This window comes from Littorina saxatilis, linkage group LG4 (assembly GCF_037325665.1).
Source record: "Littorina saxatilis isolate snail1 linkage group LG4, US_GU_Lsax_2.0, whole genome shotgun sequence".
Classification (NCBI taxonomy): domain Eukaryota; kingdom Metazoa; phylum Mollusca; class Gastropoda; order Littorinimorpha; family Littorinidae; genus Littorina; species Littorina saxatilis.
Genome location: NC_090248.1, coordinates 63,492,986 through 63,518,823, shown reverse-complemented (window position 1 = coordinate 63,518,823; position 25,838 = coordinate 63,492,986). Strand labels below are relative to the sequence as shown.

The 25,838-nt window shown below is 43.2% G+C and overlaps 2 protein-coding genes across 2 annotated transcripts; both read right to left on the bottom strand.

Moving 5' to 3' along the window:
- Positions 1-1,585: 1,585 nt before the first annotated feature.
- Positions 1,586-23,975, bottom strand: LOC138965351 (uncharacterized). Its single transcript, XM_070337491.1, has 5 exons — positions 23,706-23,975; positions 7,416-7,545; positions 6,313-6,458; positions 5,253-5,382; positions 1,586-3,778 (listed from the first exon to the last, which is right to left on the bottom strand). Exons 1-5 carry the CDS (start codon positions 23,755-23,757, stop codon positions 3,451-3,453), a joined length of 786 nt encoding a protein of 261 aa, XP_070193592.1. The 5' UTR covers positions 23,758-23,975; the 3' UTR covers positions 1,586-3,450.
- Positions 17,304-22,302, bottom strand: LOC138965346 (uncharacterized). Its single transcript, XM_070337487.1, has 2 exons — positions 20,822-22,302; positions 17,304-19,845 (listed from the first exon to the last, which is right to left on the bottom strand). The coding sequence occupies exons 1-2, from the start codon at positions 21,810-21,812 to the stop codon at positions 18,899-18,901; spliced, it is 1,938 nt and encodes a 645-aa protein (XP_070193588.1). The 5' UTR covers positions 21,813-22,302; the 3' UTR covers positions 17,304-18,898.
- Positions 23,976-25,838: the final 1,863 nt, after the last annotated feature.

Genomic DNA, 25,838 nt, shown 5'->3' with positions numbered 1-25,838 from the left:
TTGCACGCAAAAATTGAGCGACTTCCTTGCCGCGTGGATTGACGAAGCTGTTTTATACTCGTGACTGAAAACACTGCAGTGCGTGCAGTTTTATTCTGTGGGTTCGACAGATTGACTAAATGTAATTTCGCTTTCACGAATCAGGAACCGACAAGGAATAAGATGAAAGTGTTTTTAAATTGATTTCGACAATTTAATTTTGATAATAATTTTTATATTTTTAATTTTCAGAGCTTGTTTTTAATCCAAATATAACATATTTATATGTTTTTGGAATCAGAAAATGATGGAGAATAAGATGAACGTAAATTTGAATCGTTTTATACTTTTTTTGTTTTTTACAATTTTCAGATTTTTAATGACCAAAGTCATTAATTAATTTTTAAGCCACCAAGCTGAAATGCAATACCGAAGTCCGGGCTTCGTCGAAGATTACTTGACCAAAATTTCAACCAATTTGGTTGAAAAATGAGAGCGTGACAGTGCTGCCTCAACTTTCACGAAAAGCCGGATATGACGTCATCAAAGACATTTCTCCAAAAAAAGAAAAAACCGTTCGGGGATATCAATCCCAGGAACTCTCATGGAAAATTTCATAAAGATCGGTCCAGTAGTTTGGTCTCAATCGCTCTACACACCATATATCCGGCTTTTCGTGAAAGTTGAGGCGGCACTGTCACGCTCTCATTTTTCAATCAAATTGGTTGAAATTTTGGTCAAGTAAAAAAAAAATTTTTTTATAAAACGATTCAAATTTACGTTCATCTTATTCTCCATCATTTTCTGATTCCAAAAACATATAATTTATATGTTATATTTGGATTAAAAACAAGCTCTGAAAATTAAATATATAAAAATTATTATCAAAATTAAATTGTCGAAATCAATTTAAAAACACTTTCATCTTATTCCTTGTCGGTTCCGGATTCCAAAAACATATAGATATGATATGTTTCGATTAAAAACACGCTCAGAAAGTTAAAACAAAGAGAGGTACAGAAAAGCGTGCTATCCTTCTCAGCGCAAGTACTACCCCGCTCTTCTTGTCAATTTCACTGCCTTTGCCGTGCGCGGTGGACTGGCGATGCTACGAGTATACGGTCTTGCTGCGTTGCATTGCGTTCAGTTTCATTCTGTGAGTTCGACAGCTACTTGACTAAATGTTGTATTTTTGCCTTACGCGACTTGTTCTTTTGTACATTCTCAGCAGAATTCTTTTAGTTCAACCCAATGTACTGCCCAGATAACATCTTGTTTACTGTCGGCGTTGTTTTCATGCATTGTACCACGTTCTATGATGTTTTGGATACATAAATAACAAGTCGCGTGAAGCGAAATTATAAAAAAAAACGCTGGCGCTGGACCCGAGTACTCTTCAGACTGGCTCGCTCCCCCAGTATAAAAGTTTTTGTCTTGTGCACGTGGATTAAAAAAAAAATTTTTAAAAAAATATTTATTTATTTTACACAATTAAAAAAATTATTAGAGTAAAATAAAACATTAAAACGTTCATAATAAACAATAGCAAACAAGAATTAAAAAAACAAACACAAAAAAACATAGACCACACATGCCGGGAATCGAACCCGGATCACTTTGGCCATAGGCGGACGGTCGTGCTACGACAACTTTACTAGAGTTGTGCGTTTGAATCACTGTGTCCCTGTCGCTCTCTCTCGTGCTCTCTGTCTCTCTTTCAGTCTCACCGAGACAAAACACTGCATTGTAGTTTCTTTTCCGAGACCAAATCCCCACCCGCTGCATGCTTTTCTCGTGATCGGCGGTTCTTTTTGGCGAACTGCCTCGGGTTCAAGTTTAGGTCGCTCCAGGAGAAAAATTCCTGTGGATGTTGGCCTTTAACATGTGTGTATTTTTCCGTAATCCAGTCATATTCCTTCAAAATGCAATCAATCGGCGGTGACAGACGTGTCGGTCGCGTTTTCCTCTCACCCATACCAGTTTAAGTTCATCCATGCAAACACACTCGCAAAACAGTTTATCACGTAGATACATTTCAAATAGGGAGCAAATGGTTAAATCTAAACCTACATATTTGTTCCCTAAAATTTGCTTCTCTGTCAATAAGCCTAATTACACACGTTCGAGATAAACAACGTGGAATCGATTCTGAATCGAGTAAGCCAAATGGGTCCCAAACCCGTTTCGCCCGTTCTGCCGACCTGAAACGCAAAACAAAAGAATTGTGCGCTTTAACTAAATTAATTTCTATACGACTTCATTACTTTCTTGCAACTTATGAACCTTTACTTAAAGCTTTTAAATGGTCTGAAAGTAGTGTTACCGCGTACTTATCGATGCACTCATTCGTTTTATTTTTTCAGCGACGGTCACTTAGTTTAAGGTTGCAAAAGGGCTAAGTCTCGCTGGCAACAATGTTTTACACTGCACAGATCGCAACAGTGCCGCTAGTAGTCTACACTTTGTGTTTGATGGTAGAATGGGATATACAGATTACAACACTCGTGGTTTTTTATATGGCTTGTATTTCAGTCAAGACCCAGCGGGAATATCAATCGAGAGCCACTCGCCAGAGGCTCGTGTCTCCCGATGATATTCATCCGCTGGGTCTTGACTGAAATACAAGCCATATAAAAAACCACTCGTGTTGTAACCTATACATATATATAAACAATTATTACAATTTTCAGATTTGAAGCCACCAAGCTGAAATGCAATACCGAAGTCCGGCCTTTGTCGAAGATTGCTTTACAAAAATGTCAATCAATTTGATTGAAAAATGAGGGTGTGACAGTGCCGCCTCAACTTTTACAAAAAGCCGGATATGACGTCATCAAAAGTATTTATCGAAAAAAAGAAAAATAAGTCCGGGGATATCATTCCCAGGAACTCTCATGTCAAATTTCATAAAGATCGGTCCAGTAGTTTGGTCTGAATCGCTCTACACACACACACACACACACACACGCACAGACAGACAGACACACATACACCACGACCCTCGTCTCGATTCCCCCTCTATGTTAAAACATTTAGTCAAAACTTGACTATATGTAAAAAGAAATAAAAGAAAAAAACAACTTTACGCCTGGCTGGGTTGAATTTTGAGCCTGGTTTCAAGAACAACCTTCAGCTTTAAATTCAAACGATAGTTTTAATGCAAACAATGTCATCAGGCACATCGTGAAGTGAAAAAGAAATTATGATAAACTACACCCAAGTACACAACACACACTCACACACACACGCACACACACACACACACACACACACAAACACACACACACACACACACACTGACACACACACACACACACACACACACACACACACACTCTCTCTCTCTCCGTCTCTCTCTCCGTCTCTCTCTCTCTCTCTCTCTCTCTCTCTCTCTCTCTCTCTCTCTCTCTCTCTCTCTCTCTTTCAAACGAAAACGTTCTTCTTTCTCTTGTTTGAAGGGCTTCTTCTCTCTCAAGAAGTCCCGTCCATCAAATCCCAAAGCACAATAGACATTATCAACATCACGACAGACACAAACAGACAACATCCCCTTCCAATAACCAGACTGGCTGAACCGCTTCCAGGGGAGTCGCCATTAGTGTTGGAGGCCCCGGAACCTGTATTCGAGCCATCCTGAGATTTGCTGAGTGCGTCATGCAATCGCACGTGCTGTTTGAGAGGGTCAAGGTCACAATATGGAAATCGCATGGCAGTCGTCAGGTGGACGTAGAGCTGCCGCGTTCCGTTACAACGGTCTTCCAGCGATCCCGTAAAGCATTGCAGCAGGTCGTCATTGTAGCTGGAACATGACGTCATATATGGATACCGAAGCGGTGACAAAAACTGAATTATAGTTCAGTGGTACATAATAGGTCCTAATTGAGATTTATTTTATTGAATGTTTAAGCTAAAGTTTAGCCAGCACAATCGATCCGACCGAAAGAAAATGGTTTACTACTTTCTAAACAAGTAATTTCTAAACAAGTAAGCAATAGGTCGGTTAATAATGTCCTCAATAGCTTTAGATGGCATTGAGCCAAGTTCAACACAGATGGTACAGAATACAGAATACAGTATTTATTGAGCCAAGTGACATTAAAAAAACATTTAAAGCACAAGGAATTTAGCGTAGTGTTGGTAAAATCACGCACACACACACACCCACACACACACTGACACACACACACACACGCCCACACATTTACTGACATACACACCAACACGCACACGCCCACACTAAAGCAGTCACGATCACACCATCACACGCAGGGCAGACATGAGGTAAAACAAATGACAATCATCTATTAAAAGAAAAAGTACAAAGAGTGGTCTAAGATGCTGGTGGAAGGGTCTATACAATCAGAGCTAAGAATACCTGGCGTCAGGCTCTTCAGAAGGTCCACCCAGACAAGATTTTTTTTAAATTTTAAGAGCCTTTCAAAAACGATTTGTTGGTTTCTGATTTCTTTTAATGTCTCTTCAACTTATTTGGCTCTTCGGGACACTTGTAGAAAGAGATTACGATTTTTAACAAGATTTAAAGTACCGACTGACAAAGAATGTGAGCTTTAAGGAACCTTCTACATGTTACCGTGATACGCCTTAAGTGTGACGTTTTAAAGAGCAGACCAAGAACAAAACAGAGAATATGACTGAAGCTGACTTGGTCTCGCATGGCACCCCACTTATTTGGGAACAGTACACGACAAGGATATTTGAATGTGAGGACAAAAACACCCAGCCCAACTGCTTTTTCAATTACTCGTACAGAGTCGACACAGAAGACACATAAACACACAACCAGGAACACCCTCTTTACATTATCAGATACACTACCCCCCCCTCTCTCTCTCTCTCTCTCTCTCTCTCTCTCTCTGAGAGATAACAACCAGGGGCGGATCAGTTAGTTTGTAAGGGGGGTGCACTTCGAACTAAAAATCCCCCCTCCCCCCCCCCCCCCCCTCCCCGAACAAAAATTGTCAGAAGAAGCAAAATGGTAAGTACTATCTGATGCCATCTGCGCTTAGACATTGCCAAGGAATCATCTAAACAAATTCCAAAGTAAAAAAAAATCTCTCTCTCTTATTTACCATTGAGGTGGCACCCTGTGCACCCACACCCACCACCACCCACCCTGGGTCCATCCCTGACAACGCCGACAGACAGGCAAACAGACAGACACAGAGGATACTTACAGACACTGCCTCTCTCTCTCTCACTGAGAGATAGCAACGGACAGACAGGCAAACAGACAGACACAGAGGGTCACTTACAGACATTGCGTGTCCAGAACAGGTTTGAACTCCGTGGTTAGCATGAGAGTGTCCTTCAACTTGCTGGCAGCGCGTTGCGTGCACGTGCTCACCTCGTCAAACCTCGTGCAGTTGGACTCTCCCTTTAACACTGTTGACACACACACACACCTTTAACACTGTTGACACACAAGGCCCAAGACAATTGAGACGTTCAGGATAATTATATTTCACTGAGACGCAAGTTATTATCACTTTATTATTTTATACTATTTATAACTATAATATTTTCATAATAACATCCTGAAAAAGGCAGCTTGCCGAAATATTGAAAAATAAAAATGTAACCTGGTTACTGCAGATGTGTCCACTTTTGTTTGACTATCATTATAAAGCTTGTATCTTTGAAGGCCAATATCAACGCGCGGCAGATGCAGCTCTAATTTATCGAGCTGGCAACGCCAAATTTAGCTCTGTGGCCGTTTACTATACCAAGGCTCGGTCTCCTGGGCTGAGTTGCACGAATCGAAACTGGGTGCCACCCAACTTGGTGGGAACAAGCGGCGGGGTCTGATTGGTTGAAATCACACGAAAACTCAATGTCAACCAATCAGATCCCGCTGCTGCGTACCGCCCATTTGGGTGGCACCCAGTTTCGTGCGTGCACCTCAGCCCTGGAGACGGGCGTTTGCCTATCAACCAAATTTATGATTATGCTGCACCTCAGTCTCAGTCACCGGTCTGGCTGTCTGTTGATTAGCAAGGAGTATTGCACAGGGCATCGCAGAGAGTTTGCACGAGTGAATGCCCTTGGTACTCTCTAGCGCGCAAAAACAAGGGAGTCGCATTCGGTGTGACTGGTGAGTTCCGGTGCACACTTTTCCAACGCTTTGAAGCAGCCACAACCTTTGCGATCGGTCTCAATGTACAAGAAAAGCTCATACCGTTTGTAAAAATGCATCGCTGTTTCAATCTGTTCAGTAAGCCAGAATATTTACGTTTTACAACATTAACAAGGCTCTTCAGAAAAAACTTATTTCAATTAAATAAAGGCGTGAATGGATCACACAAATATGCTTACCGTGACGATGCTTGCAGAAGTAGCGTAGGTTGTCATGACTACGCTGCGGGTCAACCTGTAGCTTCAAGAGGGCTAGGCGCAGCGGATTATCAGCGCAAAGGTCAAGGTTATCTTGGAGACAATCCAAGGTCGAGTTGTTTGAAAGTCTGAAGAAAATATGTTTTGACATCAAGAGGTCATGTGCGACGGGGGAATGGTTGAAAAATATTGCAGGGTATGTCATGAATATTTCTTGTGCAATAAATCGTACACACCTTTAAAGATCTATACAACCCCCCCCCCCCCCCCCCCCCATTTCAAGCCGTGCCTTAGGTAGAGTTGCCAGATGACTATATATGTAATAAACTTGACGCAATCCCTTGAACTGCAACAAGGTTGACAGGCAATTCCATCTTGTCGATAAGAAATATATCGTGTCTACATTTCATCCGTGTCTTGTCGATAAGAAATATATCGTGTATACATTTCATCCGTGTCTTGTCGATAAGAAATATATCGTGTATACATTTCATCCGTGTCTTGAGAAAAAGAAAAACAATCATAACATTTTCATGCGACACAGAAATCGTAACTTTAAAACCTCGAAAATCTTATCTGGGTCACACGGAAAAGTCACAACCAGAGTGCCTGGACCTAGCTAGATAGGTATATAAGCTTGCTCAAGTAGCTCAGTAACCAGTGGCATCATCAAAGAAAGTCCCTGTGATTTTACCGGCGAAGTAGAGATTTCTATCCACAGATCAAACACACAGCAAGACAATGACTTTGCCCTTTCCAACGAAATGGAGATCTCTATCCAGGAATCAATGACACCAACAGAAATTCGCTGGCGCTTTATACTGGCCGGGCCTGTATATATATCCATTAAATCGTTTTTAATTTAAAAAAAAATCATGTTCGTAACTTTCTATGCTGGGATATTCGGGTCGTTTCTACCCAGTTGAAAAATAGCGGTAACAGAATTATGTATTGTGTTGAAAATGGGTGACAAAAAAGGTGTTCAAAAAGTGGAGCAATTCAGTTTAGAGTGTAGCAACAGAACGAGATTCCTACATCCAGTTCATAAGTGATATCGAGAGAAAAGTGAACGCCAATGACCTTACCCACAGAACGGAGGTATGAAGCCAGGATTGACGATGGACTGAAGAGCGGCCGAAATGACCCCAGTCTCCTTCAGACATCCATGCACTCTCTTGAACACGTCTCCAGGACATGTTGCGCTGGACAAGGGCTCTGCAAACCCACAACGATACTGGTATCCATGGTTACCAATCACTTAAAATGGTCATTTGGTGATCATGTGATAATTAGAAACGGATTAAGAGACTAACCAGAAAAATGGACACTAAAAACGATTTTTGTATTTTATTCAAATGTTAAAACATATTTTGAACACTCTTTTTGTAACCAGTGCAGTCGTGTCACAGGATCTAACCTAACTGTGTGTTTGTGTGTGTGTGTGTGTGTGTGTGTGTGTGTGTGTGTGTGTGTGTGTGTGTGTGTATTTGTGTGTGTATTTGTGTGTGTGTGTATTTGTGTGTGTGTGTGTGTGTGTGTGTGTGTGTGTGTTTGTGTGTGTGTGCCACGGCGTGTGTGCGTACGAGCGTGCGTGCATGCGAGCGTGCGTGCGCGCGGAAGATGGGTACAGAGGCGAGAAGAAGTAGGGCAGTAACAAACAACTACAAGAAGCAGCGAGGACAACACAATACTACACCCAGTCACTTTAATATTCGTCGCATGTATATGAAAATTAACAAAAATATGCCGAGTCAAAAGAACCCAAAGGTGAATATGAACAAACTATTAACTGCAATTTAAATTACCAGTTTATTGCCAAAACAATCTTCCTAAGCCTGGTATTGTTGTGTTTCTAACGACTTAGCTAAATCTCAGCTTAATACCATGCTGGATACATACGGTTTCTCCAAAAGCAAGATATATAATTGGGTGCCTATATAATTTGTCATTGAATTATAGGTTCGTTAGCTCGCAAATGCTGCCAACCTGAACATTTTCTTTACAAAAGTTTTATAGTGGGCCTGTCTGACTGCATGCCTTTGACTGTCTGCTCAGAGACTGGCTCCTGATTATTCAAATTACATACCTAATTATTGTATTTCCTGACAGGATGCCTTGGTTTTCCTTCTCTGGAGAGGAAATCGATTTTTTTTACATATTTAGATCTTTTCGTAATGTGTTATGGATACATGATAAGCAGATTCGCGATCGTCGATAATGATTTTTCATGGTGTTGTGTAATTTTTAAATTACAAAGGAATTGATATGTAAGACAGTTTCAAGCGAGCTATCTTTCGCGGATGTATATACTGTGCAAACAACTCTTAAGTGTCACGTGATAATTAACTTTTGCTTCGGTGCGCGCCGGTGCAGACATTTTTTCTGTAACCAGTTGAGAGTGATGCAACCATATATCACGGTCTCCTTCCGACAGCAGTCTCAAAATGTCCAATAGTTTTGACCTTAGAACGATGTCTTTATCATAACTGTGAAGAACAGAAGGGAGATCACTGTCGTTATCATAACTGTGAAGAACAGAAGGGAGATCACTGTCCAAGTCGGCCAATCCGTGCAATCATTTTCGTCTCGCGAACACTGATCTCAAATTTAGATCAGTGCTCGCGAAAAACATTTTAGTTATTTATTTATATGGGAGATTTATATAGCGCTTGACGTTCTCTAAGCGCTTTACATATTAATTTCTGCCGTGTGAGATGGAATTTTTTTACACGGCAATATATCACGCATTCACATCGGCCAGTAAATCTCAAGCCATTACGGCGAATATTTACTTTTTACGGCCTATTATTCCAAGTCACACGGGTATTTGGTGGACTTTTTTTTTTTTTTTATCTATGCCTATACAATTTTGCCAGGAAAGACCCTTTTGTCACTCATGGGATCCTTAACGTGCACACCCCAATGTAGTGTACACGAAAGGACCTCGGTTTTTCGTCTCATCCGGAAGACTAGCACTTGAACCCACCACCTGGGCTAGGAAAGGGGGAAGAAAATTGCTTACGCCCCAACCCGGGGTCGAACTCGCAACCTCTCGCTTCCGAGGCAAGTGCACTTTACCACTCGGCCACCCTTTCCATATGGGAGATAACTCTGTATTCTTGTTTTGATAGATTCGCGCAATAATTTAGCATGCTGTCAGAGAGAAACTGGCGATAGCCGTGGAGCGATGATTATCAGAATGGATTTAGGTCGCTATCAAGTATTCGGTAAAAGCCTAATATCAATGTGGCGAAGTCTCCTTCATAAAGCTCGCTGCACAAAACTTTGGCACTGAATTTTCTGTAAATACAACTTCGCGAAGTCAACTTCGGGTTTAATTAAGGATGTCCTTACAGCAATCGTTTTCAAATAGTCAGTTAACATGACCCTTAATTTAAAGAACGCTCGCGCCGCGCCTTGGTCCATACGTCACGTCACAGCAACGTTAAGGTGACAGCTGGGACCACCGTGGCTGTCACGCCAACGAGGTCACGAGATGTTCATGTCACTCCTTCCCTTACACTCTGTGTTGTTTGTTGTGGGCTGTGTGTTAGATCATGCAATTTAATGCCGGAGCCTAATCTGTGAAAATAGGCAGCTAGGCTTTCTAAAACGTGTTCTTACTTCGTATGTTTTTGGTTGTTGTCATATGTTGCTTGGTCGTTTAAGAGCAGATGAACCACAAGTTTCCATCCGTTGTTTAATTGTATGGACAATAAATTGTTTTATGTCTTATGTCTTATACCAGCAGTGAAACATTCTGTCATAGTGTATACAGAAAAGTTCTGAGCCGCAACTGACTTAAAGACAGGCTATCCCGCTTGCTACTGTTGTAATACATTAATAAATACTCGTCTAATTTAGTCATTATTATTGAATTGTTCCTGGATGTTTGTAAGATTAGTACATTTTCCATGGCAGTAAGGTTTTCATGGACCTGTGCCAGCTTTATTTGAGCTTGAATGACGAAGTTCGTGTCCCAAGATAGACTAGCATTTTAAAATAAAGTATTCGTGAAATCTTAAAACAAATAAATTGCCAACGTTCAAAAATTCTGAGAAAAAAAACCCAAGAAAGGTATGTTATTAGAACGTGTAATTTATGACAAAACATAAAGTTACAAACACTTATAATACATACAGAACATAAATGAATAAGATAAGCTAATATTCTTTTATTTTATTTTATTCTATTTTTGTATGTTTACCTGTCTGTCCACTTAAAATAGCGATTGGTCAAAGATCAGTGAACGTTACGTTTTGTTTTGTGATAAATTAAGCGTTCCAATACCATACCTTCCTTGTTTTTACATTTAGTCAAGTTTTGACTAAATGTTTTAACGTAGAGGGGGTGTTACACGACACTTGAGATTGCCACAAGTTTTCAAACGTCGTATAGTTGTGTTCTTTTATTCTACGTCGCCCGTCTTCGCAGCAACAGAAAACAACTCGTCAAATTGAGTTCGAGGATTTATTCAGCATTCAATACATACAACTGCACAACGTAGCAGAACTCAAATAGAAGCTTTTTTACATACAAATCGCGCTGGCATATATAGTAAATACTCAATCTCGAGAATATTCCAGACCGAACATGATACAACTACATTATACGAGCCGTGCATGGACTAAACTAGCGACATTCTCTATGACGTACATCAAAAGCGCGACGCACTTAATCCGAACGAACGCCACGAACTCACGACTCACGTGGTAAACAACTTGTTTTGACAGGACTAGAAAGTTCACCTGCATTCTCGTCCAAGCATAAATATTGTGTTTACAAAATATAATATCGGTACTTTCCCACAAAGTACAAATAAGTCAACTACATGCAACACACAAAACTGAACCAAAGCTCAGCAACGGTAGCGTTTCCTAACATTACCCCCAACACCAGAAGAAATTTACCTAATTTCTTTCAATCATTGAAACGCTACCTGTACACATATTATGTATACATAACAGATTGAAATCCAGGTATGTACATTAGTCTGTTGGAGAATGAACACAGTTTTACTCACATACTCGGCTGAGAAAATCTGCTCCAACATTGTCTGAACCTTTGATCGATTCCACTCGCATATATCAAAGTTCTGCAAGTACATCACCCACCTCATGATACGATTATTCACAAACTTCGCAGAGTTCAGGTAGGTGAGGGGTTTGTGATCAGTCTGAAGCACGAATTTCACCCCTTGGAGGTAGAGTTCAAATTTCTTGATTCTCCACACGATGGCTAAACACTCTTTCTCCATGGTCGAGTAGTTCTTCTCGGCTCCTGACAGCTTCTTGCTGGCATAGCTGACCGGAAACGGTTTACCTCCATGCTCTTGCATCAGCATGGCGCCGATCCCTTCGTCCGATGCGTCTGTACGCAAGATGAACTCTTTGGCGGTATCAGGAAGGCGTAGCACCGGGTCTCGTGACATCAGGTCGCCCACGGTCTGGTATGCCTTCTCCTGAGCTGGTCCCCAGAGTATTCGGTTGGGGCATCCTTTTCGGGTCATGTCCGACAAAGGCGCCGTTATGGCGGCGAAGTTTGGAATGAACTCTCTGTAGTACCCAGCCAATCCAAGGAAGGATCGCACCTGCTTCTTGGTTTCAGGACGTGGCGCATTGAGGATCTTGGTGACGTTTTCCAACAAAAGCCCCTTTTGACCTTCCTTCAGTGAATGACCTATGAAGTCAACGTTGTTGGTCCCCAAAATGCACTTGCTGGGCCTCACGGTCAGATTAGCTTTTGTCAGGCGGGAAAACAGTTCCCTCAAAGTCTCCAGATGCTCCGCAAAGGTCTCCGTGTGGACTAGCAGATCATCCCAGTAGTACACAACATTCTTCATTCCTTTGAGCATTTTTCGCATTCCCCTCTTCAGGGTAGCACCACTGTTCACCATGCCAAAAGGCATCCGCAGGCACTCATACGTTCCGTCTGGAGTTGCAAAGGCGGTCTTTGGTATGTCCTCTTCGCGCACAGGAATCTGCCGATATCCCTTGCTGAGATCGGTCTTTGAGAAGATCTTACTGCCAGTCAACCGTCGGAACATATCAGCCGCTGTCGGCATTGGTTCAGGGTCAAACACGGTGATCTTATTCACTTTCCTGAAGTCAATGCATACCCTGTTTGTACCGTCTTTCTTCTTGACAACAACAACGGGAGATGAGTAAGGGGATGATGACTCACGGATGACCCCCATCTTCAACATGTTGTCGATGTCCTTCTTCAAGGATTCCCGAGCCTGAAACGGGATAGGGTATGGTTTTGACCGAACAGGAACGTCAGATGTGAGGTGGACTTCATGTTCGACCAAGGACGTAGAGCCTGGAACATCAGAGAACCTATGGGTGAAGTCGCCCATAAAATCATGCAGCTCCTTCTGCTGGTCTTCCGTCAGGTCAGGTCCTAACTTGACGTCATCCACTCCTTCTTTCTTGTGGAGGTCTCCCAACTCCAGTAGTTCCTCGCCGTCGAACTCGTCTAGTTCGGCTGGTTCTTCCACACTTGCTGCGACCTGTACTGCTTCCGGAGGTCTCTCCACATACAGTTTCAGGAGGTTAGCGTGGAGGATCTTGGACTTCTTGCCGACATTTACCTTGTAGTCGTTGATCCCTACCACGGCCTCAACCTCGTATGGGCCTTTCCACTGCATCAGTAGTTTGTTGTGATCAGTGGGAAGCAGTATCAGCACTTTGTTACCTGGTGTAAACTTCCTGTTTACGGCTTTGCGGTCGTAGTAGTGCTTTCCACTATCCTGAGACTTTCTCAAGTTTTCTCTAGCAATCTCGAGAGTCTCCTCCAGTTTCTCTCGCAACTCAAACACGTACTGGTAACTGTTCTTCACTTCAGGTGTGTCCACGTCTTTCGTCCACAATTCCTTTAGTATTTGCATCGGGCCTCTCACGGTCCGCCCGTACATCAGCTCGAACGGGGAGAATCCAGTGGACTCTTGTGGCACCTCCCTGTATGCAAATAGCAAGGCATTGATGTAGCGATGCCGCTGCCTTGGCTGCTCACTGCATAGTTTCTTCAGCGTGGACTTCAGCGTCGCATTGAATTTTTCGACCAGCCCATTGCACATCGGGTGATAGGGTGTCGTAGTCAAGTGACGAATGCTCAGCAGCCTGTTGACCTCTTCCATGCATTCAGAGACAAACTGTGTCCCCAGGTCTGTGAGGATCTCTTCAGGAACCCCAATTCTGCTGAAAATGTCCACAAGTGCCTCGGCAACAGTCTCGGTGTCAATTTTCTTCAGAGGCACGGCTTCTGGGTACCTGGTTGCATAGTCTACCAGGGTCAGTACCCAACGATGACCCGCTTCACTTGGCGGTTTGATCTCGCCGATGAGGTCAATGGCCACCCTCTTGAAAGGTCGGTCGATCAAAGGCATCTTCTGCAACGGCACTTTCGGGACCCTTCCTCGAGGTATGGTTTTCTGGCAAATATCGAACGATCGGCAGAATCGAGTCACATCTGCATGCAGACCTGGCCAGTAAAACGCAGCCTGGATTCTGTCCGATGTCTTCTTGACCCCCAGGTGACTTCCCATAATAGAGTCGTGGGCCACCTCCATCACCTGGCGCCTAAGTGGTTGAGGCACCAGAACTTGACGTAATGGCTTCCCACCGTTGACTCTCGCGTGCTGGAACACTCTGTACAGAATCTTGGCCTTCACTTCAAATTGCACAGTGCCTTCGCCCTTAGTCATCTCCTTGACAGGACGACTCCTGTACTTTGTTAAGGTCGAATCAGCTTCCTGTAGCTGAATCAGCTGATCCCTGTCCACGACAGCAGTTGCAGAACTGTTGGTGACCCTGAGTGGCGTAGTTGTTTTGTCCTTCTTCGCCTGGGCTCTGGTCGTCACAGCGCTTACAACCTGCGGCTGGTCGCGGCGATGCACAGTTGCTCTGTCATCTCGTAACAGTTCGCTGATATCTTCATTCGCGAATGGCAGTGGGTCTTCCTCCTCAACAGCAGGCTGAGCTGCGCCCATTCTCCACTCGACATCAGGGTCATCAGGACGTCTCGCACCCCCAATGTTCCCAATTAATACATCGTACAAGGGCTTCTTCAGGCAGACGGCCTCAACTTCTCCGGTGAAGTATGGAGTATCGATCTGGATTTTTACCACTGGGGCCTTCACGCATTTGCTGTCAGCCATGAGCGTCCACTTGAAGTCACCAGTGAACTTCTCTGTCGGCACCAGATCCTCTTTGACGATGACCCCATTGCAGCCCGAATCTCTGAGAACAGTCACTTCCTGCTTCTCAACAAATCCCTTCGACACGGGCATGTTCGACACTGACACAGCTGCGCTGGCGACGACAGAGATTGACCTGCCATTGGCGAGTAGAAGCTGGCCATCAGATATACATTCTTCCACGTCCGATGGTGTAGCCACTTGCTCGGCAGCCCTTGGAAGTATGACGCTGCTCGCACATACTTGTTGGTTCGAGCCACTCGTTTGCCTCTTGTTGTCGTAATATCTCCGTCGATGTTCTTGTGCTTTGTCATTGACATGTCCGTTATTTTTCTTTTGGGGACAGTTGGCGACTCGGTGACCCTTGGCATTGCAATGGAAACACGTTATGTTCTGCCCTTCATTGGATGATGGTGCGGACTCAGTTTGTCCCTTGGCAGGTTGGTTTGCCTGGTTTCCGCTCTTCTGGAAAGGTTTCGTTGACTTTGACGTCCCCAGGGTCCTTCCATGAGCAATGAGATAACGCTCAGCAGCATCAGTAATGTCCTTCAAACCCCGCAGTTTTTGCTCTTCCAAGCGGGTCGCCAGGTCCTTCGGGCAGGCATTAAGGAACTGCTCCTTCACGATCAAGTCCCGCAGACTCTCGTATGACTGCTCTTCACCTGATAACTCCACCCACTTCTGCAGGTATGACGACAGGCGCTCCACAAACTGGCTCGGTGTCTCTCCAGACAATGGCTGGCATTCGCGGAAGCGTTGACGGTAGCCCCTTTCAGTGAAGTTGTAGCAACGCAATAGAGCTTCCTTCAGTACATCATAGTCTCTGGCGTCATCATTTGAGAGTCTAGTGTAGACCTCAAGTGCTGCCCCAGTCAAATGTGCGCTGAGTTGAATCGCCCAGTCGTCGCGCTGCCATCTAGCACTCTCAGCGAACCTCTCGAATCTTGCAAGGTAGCAGTCGATCTGGTCCTTCCCGTCAGCGAATGCTGGAAGTTTCGGTGCCCTGTGTAGCATTTGCTGCTGGTTATCTCTTTGGCGTGGTGCCTCGTGCTCATTTTGAACACGCACCATTTCTGTCTGAAGCTCTAAGCGCTTGGTCTCCATTTCTATCTGGAGCTCTAAGCGTTTCAGCTCCATTTGCTTTTCTTCACGCTGCGCTTGTCTTTCTTCACGCTGTGCTTCTCTTTCTTCACGCTCACGCTGCGCTTGTCTTTCTTTATCTTCACGCTGCGCTTGTCTTTCTTCACGCTCACGCTGCGCTTGTCTTTCTTTTTCTTCTCGCTCACGCTGCGCTTGTCTTTCTTCACGCTGCGCCAGCAGTCGTGTCTGGGACTCGACGAACTCCGTCAACTGCTTGCCTTTTAGTCCCAGTTCAATTCCTTTTCCCCAGAACTCAGCCATTCTGGTCTTTTCCGGTGCGTTCGTCTGTATTCTTTCACAGCCCCGAACGTAGACGAATGTAGTCTTCTAAAAGAACACAGTCTCTACCGCACCTCCGATGCTTCTCTCGTCGCTGGTCACCTTCGTAGACGCAGGCTGCCACCCTCCTCGTCTAACGTGACGGCGCACTCTGCTCACGATACGTACACGACGTACCCCAGTCGTATTTCGTAGTATTAATGCACTAGCCCCGCGACGAAGTCCGTCTCGTCCGAACGGCAGCCAACCTCTGTAATCCCGATACACTCCGGCGTCGCTCACCGTACCGAGCTGCGGCGATTACCAAACTCTTCACCAGTCACACCGAATCCACGGTTCCGTAGTCTCAATACTGATCCCTCAGGATACACCCGATTGATGGCTACCTCCTGTGACTGTCTTGACTGTCTTTGTTGCTGGAAAACCCTTGGCGTTAAACGTAGATCCTTGGCTTGGCCCCCAATTGTTACACGACACTTGAGATTGCCACAAGTTCTCAAACGTCGTATAGTTGTGTTCTTTTATTCTACGTCGCCCGTCTTCGCAGCAACAGAAAACAACTCGTCAAATTGAGTTCGAGGAGTTATTCAGCATTCAATACATACAACTGCACAACGTAGCAGAACTCAAATAGAAGCTTTTTTACATACAAATCGCGCTGGCATATATAGTAAATACTCAATCTCGAGAATATTCCAGACCGAACATGATACAACTACATTATACGAGCCGTGCATGGACTAAACTAGCGACATTCTCTATGACGTACATCAAAAGCGCCGACGCACTTAATCCGAACGAACGCCACGAACTCACGACTCACGTGGTAAACAACTTGTTTTGACAGGACTAGAAAGTTCACCTGCATTCTCGTCCAAGCATAAATATTGTGTTTACAAAATATAATATCGGTACTTTCCCACAAAGTACAAATAAGTCAACTACATGCAACACACAAAACGGAACCAAAGCTCAGCAACGGTAGCGTTTCCTAACAGGGGGGAATCGAGACGAGGGTCGTGGTGTATGTGTGTGTGTGTGTGTGTGTGTGTGTGTGTGTGTGTGTGTGTGTGTGTGTGTGTGTGTGTCTGTCTGTCTGTCTGTGCGTGTGTGTGTGTAGAGCGATTCAGACCAAACTACTGGACCGATCTTTATGAAATTTGACATGAGAGTTCCTGGGAATGATATCCCCGGACGTTTTTTCTTTTTTTCGATAAATACCTTTGATGACGTCATATCCGGCTTTTTGTAAAAGTTGAGGCGGCACTGTCACACCCTGATTTTTCAATCAAATTGATTGAAATTTTGGCCAAGCAATCTTCGACGAAGGCCGGACTTCGGTATTGCATTTCAGCTTGGTGGCTTAAGGCCATGTGAGGGCCAAATCGCTATTTTCCATATCTGATGATCAGCACTGTTTGTGTCGCTTTTGTTATAATACTGATGGTCTCTGAATTAAAAAATGTTAATGTGTTTGTTTATTGTGTATGTCGTTGCTATAGAAACAGAAAAGTAAACAGCAGCCATATTGGATTTTAGGAACCGTTTTTTCCATATCCAAATGCTCGATTTCTGTCCAATATTTTGCATAAATATAGATTTAGATCATATCTACAGATTTACCATTTATTTTTTCTGTGAGTATTACAGTTATTTAAAAAAAAATTTTTTTATCATAATGTTGAAATTTTGCGTAAAATTTAATATTAAAAAAATCGTAAAGCCAACATTTCTTTTCCGATTCATTATTCAAATGGTAACTCTGTAGATAGTATGTAAAAGTACAAGTATGCAGAATTTCACAGAAATCTAACCAGTAGATTTGAAATCATTTCGTTCCCAAATGTCAAAACATGCAAACTGAGGAAAAGGCAAAAACGCACACAATTTGTTTTGAAACCATTGATAGTTGTAATTAAACTCAAAATACATACATGTATCTCCAAATTCCACACTGAGGAATGTCTTTCACACCTTAGAGACACAGTTTAAAAGTTAGGGAAGACATAAAACATAAGTTATTTCAAACATGTGCAGTACACTATGAAAATTGTTTGTCCCGAGTTACAAACAATGCATACACACACTCCCAATTACAGCATGCACACCAAAAAAAGCTCGCTCACTCGAGTCGTTCACGTTCACATTCACACACACACACACACACACACACACACACACACAAGCTAGCTCCAAATTACGAAACGTACCCAAGTCATTAATTGCACATATGCGTACAATAACCACAATATATATGAGAATAATGTTAACCACAATAACAATGACAAGTCGCGTGAAGCAATATAAAAACATTTAGTCAATCAGTATGAAACTTAAATATCAACACCACAAACCAGTCATCGCCAAGACTACGAGATACATTAAGATAGTCTCGGCTAACAATACCGAGACGGATCACGCTCGTCTCCGCAAAGCATGAGACCGTATAGTACTTACTAAACCTATTTTCTGTAATTCTGAGCACATTGTTAGAGTGAACATGACATATCTATATATTTTTGAATTCAGGAAAAAATGAGGAATGCAATGCAGTCAAAGTTTATTTTGTTACTAAAAATTAGATTTTAATGACAAACTTAACAAGCAAACTCATTACTTTATTTTTAAAATTTTGAGCTGAAATGCAATACCATAGTCCGGACTTCGTCGAAGATTGCTTTACCAAAATTGCAATCAATTTGGTTGAAAAATTAGGGTGTTAGAGCGCTGCCTCAACTGCCTAAAAAAATCCGGATATGACGTCATCAAAGACATCTTTCCAAAAAATGGAAAAAAGACATCTGGGGATATCGCACTCAGGAACTCTCATGTTAAGTTTTATCAAGATTGGTCCAGTAGTTTCCTCGGAATCACTTTATACACAAACACACCATGAGTCATGACCCTCGTCTCGATTCCCCGTCTATGTTAAAACATTTACATAGTCAAAACTTAGAACATGCCTGCTGCATATGCAGGGCCACCTTCCAGCTGAACAAGTTCTTCCAGTCTCTTTGACTTGGCTGCCCGCACTTTGTCTCTCCTTTTACTTTGCTTGTCTCTCACAGCCTTCAGACTGTTCCGCACCCTCTTGTGCATCCTGGCTGCTCCAAGCCTCTTCATGTGATGTCCAGTCTGGAATCCGAAGAACTGGGCAGAGTCGGCAGCAGCAGCAGGTCCAAAGTTGAACTCTCTAATAGCAGTCAAGACTGCAAACTCAACACGACTGCGGGAAGCAAAGTGGTCCTTAGCACATCTTGACCAAATGAGGCTGTGGAGACACTCATTGGCATTTTGTGTCTTGCCAGAAACACATCTGCTGAGTAGGTGTTCTTCAGAAAGTCTCTCATAAATGGGCAACAGGTGTGCAGCTAACTTCTCCTCATTGAGGGGTGTGTGGATGAGGTGTTTGTGTGGACCTGGAACTTGGTGCTTCGCCAGCGCTTCCTGAAAGAAACACCACGAGCTCTCTCCAGCAGGACAAAGTTCATGTTGTGGATTTTCGTCAGTGGAAAAACAATGGTACAGTGATGCCATGATTGCTTTTTTCATGCTACACACATCCTTGTTGCTACGAATTGCCCGGTTGTAGTAAATCTGTAGCTTGCGTATGGCATTGCCTGTCAGCTGACCCCTTCCACGTCCACCAAGAGTCACCCCTCGCTTTCGGCAGTCTGTCACCATGTTGCGAAGAGCTGTACCAAGTCGTTTACTCACATGGTTCACACACTCTTCCTTGTCAATGTGAATATCCTCACCATAGGGCTTGATGTCGTTGAGCTCTGTAAAAGTCTTGGAGTCACCGTCCGACAGAAGTGTTGTGTAGCGAAGCTTGTTGGTGTTCACCGATCGACGCCATATGACACGGGCTGCTTCCACCTCCATCATCCCTGATGAGCCTGCAAACAAGAACAAAATAAGAAATGTAATTTGCAAACAGAGTATTTTTTAAGTGTGTGTGTGTGTGTGTGCACGCATGTGTTATTCACAGTCATTGTACAGCTAATACTTCAACTATAATTAATACAGAAAAGAATTGAAATAAACATGGAATTACCAAATTACTGTATATTAAATTTCTAGCAGCAGGTATTTTTTTATTTATTTATTTATTTACTTTTATTTATTTACGAGGATTTATATCGCGCACGTATCTCACCCCACAAGGCGACTCAAGGCGCATGTTACCTATTAATAGTGGTGAGAACATGTTATATTGTGGCACTGAACATGTTAGATTGTAAACGTTAAGCATAATATTCATCAATTGATACTATTTGAACATTTTTAAATACACTTGTATTGTGCCACACATACATACGGTACATGTATGTATGTGGCCACACATGTATACATGTATGTATGTGTAAACTATTTGCCACCCCCTGACCACTACTAGCTCCCTCTGTTCTAAGCCCGTTGATTCTGAAGACTTGTGAATCTCACTTCATGCTGTAAATACAGCTCTCTCTCTCTCTCTCTCTCTCTCTCTCTCTCTCTCTCTCTCTCTCTCTCTCTCTCTCTCTCTCTCTCTCTCTCTCTCTCTCTCTCTCTATCTGTGTGTGTTTTCTTATTATTTTCATCACACACATCCACTCCCCCATGCCCTGAACTATTCTTAAAAATTGGATTTATATATGCATGTGTTACAACTTTCATTATTATTATCATAAATTGATGATCTGTCTTTATGACGCTTTTTTGTAATCCATCATCCATGCCTTTAGTTTTGGTTTTCAGTTTCACTGGAATGCATGGAAAATAATATCCACTCATCACTATTACATTTACTTGTAATTTGCTATATTTGAGTAAGTTGCTTAAATTTGAAATAAACTCTATTCAAATATTTCTGTGCAAACAAATATAATTTACCTTTATAGTTCACCTCACACTTGTCCAAGTGGTCCACGAGCCAGGCCGCATACTCCTCTGGTTTTTCCTGAAACAGCTTCTGCCCCGTAGACTCGCACACCTGGCAGTAGGTACACATGACATGGGCATCAACACAGAGTCCAGTAAGTAAGTCCACAGCACACCCAACTCCAATGTGCGAAGAGTGTCCACGAGTAAGCCAGGTGCCATCATAGCTCACAATAATGTTCAGGGTGTCATCGACACCAAGAGTAGTGCCACAGTATCTTGCATGAACTTCTCGAACATATGCAACAGTCTCACTGAACACATGCTTCCGGAATCCCTCTAGTTGTGTGAATAGTTGGCTGGCATGAGTATGAAAGGTCTTGTGGTGAAGTCCAGCTAAATCCATGTTTTCACAGAAATTTCTGAATGTGGTGGCTCCCAGTCCACAAGCAAGCGAGGAATACACTGCCTGTCTGTTCATGTCGAACACTTTTGTCTTGGATTTAAATTTTGTCGCCAGATACTGTTCATACACAGGCTCTTCGCACGAAGAACAGTTCACCTGGGCAAATACTGCCAAGCCACTTGTTGGTCTGGAGTCTGTGCAAAGAGACAAGCACTTGTTTTTGCACTGTGGACAGCACAAACTTGCAACCATACTGTCTACTTCGGCAAAGTCTACAACACCCCTCTGGGTTTTTACCAGGGTTTCAGTAGCAGCAGATGACTTAGTGTCAACTCCACCGGAAACAAACCTCTCATACGATTCTTTTTTGAACTCACTTCTTGTCTTCGTGCCGAGAATGTTTTCAGTTGAAGGAATCGACGCGGAAAATGTAGCACTAGCAGACGACCCCAAAACCGGCACAAATTCTGTCACGTCAGTCAGCACAGAAGCTGATTGCGCTGATTTCTTCGCCTTCCATTGACTCTTCACTTGATCTGTCCTCTTTTTCGTAGATTTTGGGGCTCCTCTGGTTGTTGATGGCTTGGTGCGAACCATTTTTGCACAGGAGCGTGTACTTTCACTGCTTGTAAACAAGCGCCATTGTTGTACCACGTGACCCCGGTTGAACGAATCAAGATCGCATCGTACGTCATACTCTCCGTATAAGGAAGTTGGCGTAGATTGAACTACATTGACAATGTTCCGTTAGAGCCGAAGTAGTCCGGAAAATAACGAAACAACGGTCACATGCAAACAGGGGAGGCTATGTAGCATGCAACGTCATGCAGTGTTCGCCCTGTCGTCTGCTCAAATTTGCTGATCAAGGTGTTGAAAATCGGCAATAATAAGGCAAGTTCAGGACAAATGAACGCAATCAGGCGAGGGTTGGTTTATTGAATTTATTTTTATTACACAAAAAAACCATGTATATGCAACATCAACGGCAGAAATTGAAAGAAAAATGACCACAGTTTTCCAAACAGTCAAAATGTCTAAATGCCCAAATCTGCCCAAAAGCTCAAAAATCACCCCCGCACATCCCCTTAAAAATTAATTCATGACTTTGATCATTAAAAATCTGAAAATTGTAAAAAAACAATTGTTTTTAAAACGACCCAAATTTGCGTTCATCTTATTCTTCATTATTTTCTGATTCCAAAAACATATAGATATGTTATATTCAGATTAAAAACAAGCTCTAAAAATTAAAAATATAAAAATTATTATTAAAATAAAATTTCCGAAATCGATTTAAAAACAATTTTATTTTATTCCTTGTGGGTTCAGGGCCGGACCCAGGAGGGGGTTCCAGGGGTTCCGGAACCCCACCCCAGGAAAAAGCATGTACCTTGCTTTGACTTTTACTAGTTTTAGCACCAAAACAATGCTGCTCTTAACCCTCAAAACAAGGCCCAGAATGCACCAGATTGCACAGATTTTAACCGTTTTTCAAAAAATTTCCGGGGGAGCATGCCCCCGGACCCCCCTAGTTCGCGCGCCTGCTTTGCAGGCGCGCGCTTGTGGCTTCGCCACTTCGCTGATTTGCCCCCCCCAAAAAAGGAGGAACCCCCCCCCCCCTTACAACTCATTTGGTCCGGCCCTGTGGGTTCCCGATTCCAAAAACATATAGATGTGATATGTTTGGATTAAAAACACGCTCAGAAAGTTAAAAAGAATAGAGATAAAGAAAAGCGTGCTATCCTTCTCAGCGCAACTACTACCCCGCTCTTCTTGTCAATTTCACTGCCTTTGCTTAGTTTGACAGCTTGACTAAATGTTGTAATTTCGCCTTACGCGACTTGTTTGATAATGTATTCGTGAATGTTCACTCGCTGGGCCTCGACCTTGTGTTAACACGTCGCTGTTGTCATTTGTGTTATTGTTGTCGATGTTGTTATTGCTGCTGCTGCTCTTATTTAGTGTTGTTGTTCTGCGTAACTCCCCACCCCTATACGTGCAACTGTGTGTGTGTTGCTTTAATAAAACTAGTAAAAAGTTTAAATGTACCCCTACTGCGCAATATCAGAGTGAGGATTACCTGTCATCATGGCCCCGCCCAACATATTCCTGCTACGCAAAAAAAAGATGATCTTAAAAATGTAACTGATATTAAAGAACATAAATCACCAAACGGTAAAAGGAATGCACAGAAGACTGAGCCGGATGAATAACTAAGACCATGCAGCAGTAAAAAACTAAGACCATGCAGCAGTAAATAACGGATGAACGGGAAGAATATCAGAAAGTAGAGAAAGAAAGAAAAAAAAACATAACAGAAAGGAAGATACCTTCTGCACACCCAGAAAGGGAGAAGAGTATTAAGTGCAGTAACATGAACAAAGGAGAAAAGGGGTGGAGAGAGTGAGAGAAAGGTAGAGAGAGAGAGAGAGAGAGAGAGAGACTGAGAGAGAGAGACTGAGAGGGCGGAGAGAGAGCGCAAAACTGTACCTGTTGTACTAACACCCGCAATAGACACACACAACAAAACCTGCAGCAGCATAGTTAAACGGGTATCAATACAATGTATTACACAACACTTTTCGTCGATTTCACAGATTCCAACCTCGCAACTTCTACACAACTTCGCACTGAAAAGCCGTTAGATTCTCACTCAGTAAAAATGAAACAAGTCATTTGGAGATGATGAGACAGAGACACACATAATTTAAGCCGCGCAGAAGGTGTGGCAAGGCCAAGGGTAGTTTTCAATTTGTCTTCACACACGGCGACTCTTCGGACAGCAGCGGTAGGTATAGGGGGGGGGGGGGGGGTGAGGGAGGCGTGAGAAAGAGAGAGCGCAAGAGGTGAGACAAAGTGTGTGTGTGTAAGAAAGAGAGAGAGGGGAGGAGAGAGAGAGGAGTTTAAAATAGGGAGAGAAGGGGAGGTTAGAGAACGAGAACGGAAAGAGGGGGGGGGGGGGGGGGGGTAGAGCGAGACTATGATAAGAGATGGAGAGAGGGGAAAAGTTAAAGAGGGAGATAAGAGAGGGGTTAGAGAACAAACAAGGAAGAAAGGAGGACAGGAATGAGAGAGAAAGAGGAGGAGAGAGAGAGAATACAGGGTTGAAAAAGAAAGACTTACAGGGGGAGGAAGAAAGGGAGAGGAGGGGGGTGTCGGCCCGGGCGGCAATAATAAGACAGGTAAGTATATAGCCGGCGACCCTGTGTCATACCTGTGCCCATACATAGCCTATACATACGTGCTTCAGTGTAATACAAAGTGACGTAAAGAATGTGTGTAGGTATATCCGTGGTGACAACACAACACGGGAAACACTCCATCTTACTCTCAGCGTATTCTGTCTCCCCAATTTAAGATCCCCCCCCCCCCCCCTCCCTTTTAAGACCTTACTTTCCAAGTTTTTATGTTCAAAGTCGCCGTAAATTACCTCCAATTTAAGAGAGAGAGAGGGAGAGAGAGAGGAGGGAGAGAGAGGCGACATTGAGAAAGAGGGGGGGGGGGGGGTGCTAATCGGATGGAGAGATTGGGGATGGAGGAGGCCGAGGGAATAGCGAACGAGGAGGTGAGAAACGGAGGGAGAGAGCGATGGGGAATCAAAGAGAAAAGAAAGTTTGCGAAGTTGAAGGTTGGTAATGCTGGTGGGGTGGGGGTGCCAGTGTGTGTTTTAACAACAGGACATGTGAAATGTTGACATGACATGCCCAAACCCACATGATTGATTCACGGAATCACACATTCTTGTTCATGTTGATAGTGACATAAGAGAGAGAGAGAGAGAGAGAGAGAGAGAGAGAGAGAGAGAGAGAGAGAGAGAGAGAGAGAGAGAGAGAGAGAGAGAGTAGCATGATATCCCATATCACCACATAGGTGTCCCTAATAGGTAAGCTTCCTGTGAGGTCGTTTAGCTCTTGTTGGCGGCCTATGCCCGAACGGGGTCAAAGGCATAAATGAATGAAATGATATCTGCCCATGTTGGCCGTCAAGCGCTGGTAGCTTATAATGACATCTCTCTCGCAATTGACCAAAAAACAAAACGAGAAGATCGAGTACACAGAAAAAAAGCTGTTTTATTCAGGGAAACGACAACATTGCGTAGTGGACATACACCAAGCAACACACTCTCAAATCCCTCGTCAGCGGAAAGAATACAATACTAGCACAGGGGTTTGAAATCATAAATTATTTTGACTAATCATCCACTTTTTACACAAAATACACTGTGCATCATGTGCTGTCATTCCGTACTTTCAACATACCATCCTGAAGCAGGCAGTTTGTCGCTGCCAAGATATTGATAAAGAAAGTGTTAATCTGGTTACTGCTGTGTCGTCTTTTTGTTTAAAAATACCATGTTGATTTAAGTGTGGTTTCGTTCTGAAAATTAATTACAAAGGTTAAAAATTCAAGCCAAACTCAAGGCTAATTATAATCATCCACGCAAGATCACAGCAAAATTAATTTACCATTTTAAACACCTGTGAACAGCACCTACATTAAAAAAGGCAAACCAAAAAAGAAGCAAAACTGGGGCACACACTCACACACTGAATTCTACATGATAGGCAGGGGTGAAGGTTTAATCTTAGCAGTTTACAGTAGCAACAAAAAATTTGTATCTAA

What these genes read in the sequence shown, in the direction of transcription:
- LOC138965346 (XM_070337487.1), bottom strand. Translation starts at nt 21,812, where the DNA reads ATGGTTCGCACCAAGCCATCAACAACCAGAGGAGCCCCAAAATCTACG. An exon ending in GTGTGAGGTGAACTATAAAG is followed by an intron (nt 19,846 to 20,821) that starts GTAAATTATATT and finishes TCTTGTTTGCAG; the next exon opens with GCTCATCAGGGATGATGGAG.
- LOC138965351 (XM_070337491.1), bottom strand. Translation starts at nt 23,757, where the DNA reads ATGCTGCTGCAGGTTTTGTTGTGTGTGTCTATTGCGGGTGTTAGTACA. An exon ending in CTTCTGCAAGCATCGTCACG is followed by an intron (nt 5,383 to 6,312) that starts GTAAGCATATTT and finishes GTGTGTCAACAG; the next exon opens with TGTTAAAGGGAGAGTCCAAC. An exon ending in GTTCTGGACACGCAATGTCT is followed by an intron (nt 3,779 to 5,252) that starts GTAAGTGACCCT and finishes GTCATGTTCCAG; the next exon opens with CTACAATGACGACCTGCTGC.